At 54.7% G+C, this 6,000-nt stretch overlaps 1 protein-coding gene across 3 annotated transcripts in view; it reads right to left on the bottom strand.

Annotated features, from left to right (window-relative positions):
* Positions 1-2,426: 2,426 nt before the first annotated feature.
* Positions 2,427-6,000, bottom strand: part of ARMC9 (armadillo repeat containing 9) — a 184,634-nt gene continuing 181,060 nt past the window's right edge. For 2 of the 3 annotated variants that reach the window (XM_060410505.1, XM_015093598.4), the window contains exons 24-25: positions 5,164-5,336; positions 2,427-3,749 (exon numbers count right to left, since the gene is read on the bottom strand). In XM_060410505.1, the coding sequence (XP_060266488.1) occupies positions 3,590-3,749; positions 5,164-5,336 (333 nt within the window). In that variant the 3' untranslated portion in view covers positions 2,427-3,589. Of the gene's footprint in view, positions 3,750-4,687; positions 4,920-5,163; positions 5,337-6,000 lie in introns of all 3 variants that reach the window. The other variant, XR_006058866.2, reaches the window with a different exon arrangement.

Here is a 6,000-nt window from a genome sequence, read left to right as displayed (position 1 = left end):
GGTGAACCCAGGATCCAGCCCACAGCCAACTGCCAGACCTGAGTGAGGCCCTCGACTGCCCTCTGATCACAGATGTGCACCTAGGTCCAGCGGAGCCTGAGAGAGCTGTCCATCTGGTCCCAGCCCCATCACTGATCCACATAACTGCGACACTCACAAATTTTTAAAATATTTATTTATTTGGCTGCGCCAGGTCTTAGATCTTCGTTGTGGCATGCAGGATCTTTAGCTGCCACATGTGGGATCTAGTTCCTTGACCAAGGGTTGAACCTGAGCATTGAGAGCTCGGAGTCTTAGCCACTGCACCACCAGTGCGTCGCTTTAGTCATGTCTGACTCTGCAACATTATGGACCACCAGGCTCCTCTGTCCATGTGATTCTCCAGAGACAAATACTGGAGTGGGTTGCCATGCCCTCCTCCAGGGGATCTTCCCTACCCAGGAACTGAACCTGCATTTCTTATGTCTCCTGCATTGGCAGGTGGGGTCTTGACCATTTGTGCCACCTGGGAAGCCCAGGGAAGTCCTATAAATTGTTGTTTTAAGCCATGAAGTTTTGGGGTAGCTTTTTCGTGCAAAGGTGGACTGCATTGCTCCTTTAGTCTCTGGCGAGCTGAAGATGGTCAGACAGGCAGGTCCGGTGCCTCGGTCACAAGGCTATGCCACGAGCACCCTGGGAAGCCCTGGAGGATTCCCCCCATCCCAGATCCTGGGTGAGGCCAGTGCTGCTTCACCTTGCACACGAAATGGAAGGGGTGCCCTGAGACTCAATAACTTTTTCATGCAGTTCAGCAAACTATGGCTCATGGGCTGGCCGCCTATTTTTGTAAATAAAGCTTTATTGGAATAGGTGCTAGATCAAGGTTCTGCAAGCAGGGTAGGGTCACAGAAGCACAGGCTCAGATCCTGTTCATATTTAAAGTTTGAGACTTTGTCATGGATTTTTTGTGTTAATCTTATTTATTTGTGCTTTTTTTTTTCAAGCTCCTTGGATTTGGGCCAAGTCCTTTCCAATGTACTGAGTGAGCCCTTTTATCTGACTGGATCTCAAATCTCTACCTGATTATTACATTCTCACCAAGGGTCATCATTTAGGCTGTTGCTGGATGTTTACATCCTTTTGTGAATGAAGATCAAGTCCTACTCAGGAGAAATCAGAGGGGCAGGTAACCAGAGAGCTGGGGTCAGCCTCCAGGGAAAGAAGGGCTCTTCCTAAAGGTCCCCATTTCTTAAAAGTTCCACAGACTCCTCTCCATGGCCTCCCTGGGTAGGTGTCATGGGCAAAGCCTAGGAGCTGTAGGATTTGGTCTCCAGATGACCTGTGAAAACATTTCAGTTTATTTGTGTATTTGATTCTCACCCCTCCCCCACCTTAGACTGTGGTTGTATCCGGCTCCCCATTAGGCCCACCCATAGCTGGAATATTTATGCTAGTTGGTATTTTCTAAAGTCTCTTTTGCACCATCAGCTCTGGGATGCAGAAGTGTGTGTCTGCAAGAGGGCTCTCCCAGAGGCCATATTTACTCCCCAGAGAACCATCCAGACAGCACCTGGTGACCTCAGTGTAGTCTGTCCACTTTTTTTTTACCTGAAGTGGCCAGACATCTCCAAATCAGACTCGAGCTCATCTGTGGGCCTGAGGGAGAAACAGAAGTCACCCTGGCTTTGGGCAGACTGTGGGCGGTAATGGACAAGTCACCCACTCCCTCTGGATTCTGGAGACGGGGCTGCTCTCTCATCATGGCAGGGCCAGGCTGTGTCAGTCGGCGGCATGTGAGGAATCCGAAGGGAGTGGATTTGCTGGGAGAAAGGGAGAGATCTTCCCATGATGCTCCTCTGTTGTTCATCTGCAAACACTCTCTGCCTTCTCAGGGTTTCTCCAGGAGCGCTTCCATTTCAGGGACCCAGTCTCCGCTTCTCCTGCTGGTCCATTATCCACAACACCGAGAGAAGCATTTGCGTTTTCTCTTTATCCCTCCAGAGGTCAAGCCAGGAGTTTGGAAGGGCTGGAGGGCAGTGTTCTGCCCAGCCTTCTTCCCCCCAGAACAGAGAAAAACTCACATATTTCCAGAGGATCAAGACGGGCTAGTCACGTGACCACAGCGTTCTACTGTGCCCACCCTGGCTCCACTGCCAAGAACTTGTGAAATTAACGCAGGGCCCAGCTCAGGATGCATCTACGGTCATCACAGGGCTAACCGGGCCTCTCACCTGCTCCAGCGTCCTTCTGCTTGCCTCTTCTGCCTGCTCTCCTCAGGAGTTGGAAGGATACTGAAAAATGCTACGTTGTCCTTTATTTACATCCAGGGGGACCACCAAGATGACTCCCAGTGGGCCTGGCCAGGGCAGATGGACTGCCTGGGGGACAGCACACATACACACACACACACACACACACACAAACTCACACAGAGACACAGTCACAAGTGCCATCTCAATACTCATCATTTTATTTTAGTATTTTTGTTTTAGGCGAGGTCAGACTCTGCTACAGGCTTGGGTAACAGTGCTGACTCTGCAGGTGAATGTTCTTTCTCTGTCCCAGTGCTTTGGAATACAGAGTTGCAAAACACACCCTGGAGGACACTTAAGACAGTGGAGTATAGTTTAGTACGCCAGCATGTCCAAGGGGGAATCGGTTCCCAACAAGGACCCTGATGTCTCTGAGAGGCCAGGTTTTATACCCCCCACTACATGACGGGTTATGTGTTAGCAACCTCTCTGTTGCATATGATTGAGTTTTACAACAAGTAGATGCTAGGAGAACAAACAATTAAGGTTAAAGGAGGGGGGACAATGATTATACATCAAGGGGGGATGTCTCCAAGGTTAATCTAACAGGGGCAGCCTGACTTCAACTACAATCTCTGTTTGCCATCTGTAGGGAGGGAAGTCTCCAGGAGACCTGGTTTTCACTAGCGACCGTTTCCTCATTCCTGGGCAGGGTTCAGGCCCAGCTCACATCCTGTCTTTAAGATGGGTGACAGGCTTCAAGATGGAGTCTCTCCTGCTTTCCTCACATGGGTCCCAACACAAGGATGTGGTCCTGATGTCACCCTTGGCAAGGAGGGAGCAAAGGGCCTCCCCCAGCGGGGACTAGTCACCCTGCTGAGGGCACAGTTTGTGCTTGTGGTCTTAATGGACGGAGGGAGGGAAATGGCTTTAAACTGGCCAATGCTCTGAGCCCTTAGAACACGTGTGCAGAAGCACAGGGCTGCTTTGGAACAGCTGTATTCCAGCCACAGAGGGGAACACCCCATATTCTTACCAGGTTTTAAGAGGAAGAAAATACCAAGTCTGCCGCTCAGGCAGCCGATTTGAGAAGGACTTTCCTTTATTCTAACCCTCTTCTGTTTCCTCATACTTGGTTTGGGTGAAGAGGACCGGTTTCCTCCAAGGTCGATGGCCTGCCTCTGGCTGAGGCTGGCTCCCCGAGATGGATGAGCTCCCGGCTTTGGCTCTGCTGTGCCCTGCTGCCCCCAGCCCCAAGCTGGGTGCCGGCGGGGAGGGTGGGCAGGAAGGGCAGTGGCAGGACCCTGGGGCAGGGGCTACAGTGGACCTGCTCCCAGACGCCTGGAGGGCTGTCCTCCTCAGCTCCTCAAGTCACCTGGTGGCGTGATGACAACCGTCGCATCACTTCTGTCATCTGCAGCTGCCAGCTGGCCGAGAGCAGGAAGCAGGCTGGTCACTGGGCAAAGGGATGGTGACCTCGGGGAAGAACCCATCCTCACTTTCTGGAAGATGGGCTGCCTGGAGAAGAAAAGCCAGGCAAGCTGCCAGTGCCAGGGAGGGCTTGGGCACAGAGACCCCCTCTGTCCCTGCACAAGCCCTCCTTTCAACGGGCGCTGTGCAAACCGAATGCAGAGCGCCTTCCTCCTGGGTCACCTGCTCTGCGGCCAGGGGGGCCTGACTCACTGGGGTGGCCACACACTTTCCTGACAGGAAGTTCGGTGTGGGAACTCGGTGAGCCTCGCTGCCAGCAGCTCCTGTGTTTGTGGAGGCCGAGGGGGTGGGTATGTGCTGCTCCCCACCCTGTGCAGCCAGCCAGCCGGGCAGCCTGCCTGCTCCTGGGCGCTGCTACTGTGGTTACTTCAGTGGGGGCGTCCAGCCTGGCGGCCAGGCAGGGCCCCGGGGAAGCCGGCCTGGCTCGCTCCTGGCTGCTCTCTCCCTGTACTTGCTGGCGTTTCCTCTGGGCTCGTGTGCAGAAGCACTGTGGTGGGGAGATGGGGCCGGGGCTCCGCTGTGAGTTTCTCAGCAGAGAGGTGGTGAGAGCAGAGGGAGGCCTGCCCACCCACCACGGGCTGCCCAGACTCGGCCCACGGACCACGGTCCCAGCCCAGTGCTCCTAGTTGGCCAGAGCGCCCAGGGCCCTGTCAGGAAGGAGGGGGCGGCCAGGTCACAGGACTCACACATCCTGAGTGTGACTGATTTTCTGCCGCTTGACGTCCTTTTGTTCGGTTTTGCCTGCCCTTATTTTTAGTAAAGCCCTATTAGAAAGTTCCAGGCTTGGGTTGGGGAGTGGAAGGGGCGGGGGTGTCAACTGGCTGACTGGGAGGCGACAGCGAAGTGGTCTTTATCAGGAGTAAAAGAGTGGGAGGGTGGCCCCAGGGACACAGCGGGTTCCCCAGGACCCACCCCACCCTCAGGCCCTCGGGGGAGGCCTCTCCACCCAGCCTGTGAGGAAGTACCTGCTTCTTTTTCCCACCAGACGGTCGATTCTGGTTTCAGGCTGACCCGTAAGCCTCCAGGCAGGGGGATCTTATCCCCAAGCGACTGTCTGGAAGGGTCTCACTCCCCCAGCTTGTGCGTGAGCCGCTGAAGTGATACCGTCCATGGAGTTCTCCAGGCCAGAATACTGGAGTGGGTAGCCTTTCCCTTCTCCAGGGGAATCTTCCCAACCAGGGATCGAACCCAGGTCTCCTGCATTGTAGGCGGATTGTTTACCAGCTGAGCCACCAGGGAAGCCCATGACCCGCTGAGGCCAAGGGCAATTTCTTAAACAGAAAGATGAGTGAAGAACTGGTCCCTGGGGCAGAGGAAGCGGGCAGCTAGAGCCCTGGTCTTGTGGGGAGGGAAGGTGGGCCTTTCCCCTTGGTCTGGTGGGCGCGGAAGGAGCACGAATCAGAAGGGGAAGCCCAGTGCCCTCCCGTGCAGGGTGACTTACTCTGCAGACTCCTTGTGGAAGGCGTCATGGAGCTGGGCCGGCCGGCCTGCTGGGGGCCACACGAGGAGAACTGAGGGCCCAGAGCCGACGCCTTGACCTTGGGTGGGTTCATCTCCAGCATCTCTGGGGTGCGGGGGGCCTGGGGCTTGCAGGCAAAGCTTGATGTGAATCCCCTAAAACAAAACATCCAACCTAAAGTCACAGGAGGAGGAAGGAAGGACTCCCCTTTCTGGCTGTAAGAGATGCCAGGCAGGCACCATCTTGGGCACCGGGGGGTGGAGTGGGGTAGAGCAGGGCACCTGGAAGCATAAATCCCTGCCCGTGGAGCTCACACTTTGGGGGAGGAGGGAGATGATGAGAGAGGAGATGAAGCAAGGGAGCAGAATAGGGAACCTGAGAGTATTACAGTGTTGGACCCAGTGGCCAGGAAAGGTGTGTCTGGCTCCAGTTAGTTCCGTGTCCCAGTCCCTAGAACCCTACATGACAACAAGAAATCAAGGCTGCAGGTGTGGGGTTATCCTAGATTACTGGGATATCTGTTATCACAAGCATCCTTAAGATGGGGAGAGAGGCAGAGGAAGAAAGCGAAATAGGCTCAGCTGTGGGAAAAAAGACACAGATGTAATGCCACTGGCTTTGAGGATGGAGGAAGGGGCCACAGGGCTTTTCAGGTGGTGCTAGTGGTCAAGAACCCGCCTGCCAATACAGGAGCCGTAAAAGACGCTGGTTTGATCCCTGGTTTGGGAAGATCCCCTGGAGGAGGGCATGGCAACCCACTCCATTATTCTTGCCTGGAGAGTCCCATTAGACAAAGGAGCCTGGTGGTCTGCAGTCCAT

The sequence above is a fragment of the Ovis aries genome, chromosome 2 (genome assembly GCF_016772045.2).
Source record: "Ovis aries strain OAR_USU_Benz2616 breed Rambouillet chromosome 2, ARS-UI_Ramb_v3.0, whole genome shotgun sequence".
Taxonomy (NCBI): domain Eukaryota; kingdom Metazoa; phylum Chordata; class Mammalia; order Artiodactyla; family Bovidae; genus Ovis; species Ovis aries.
Note: the sequence above shows the minus strand (reverse complement) of the source record. Positions and strands in the feature narration are given on the sequence as shown.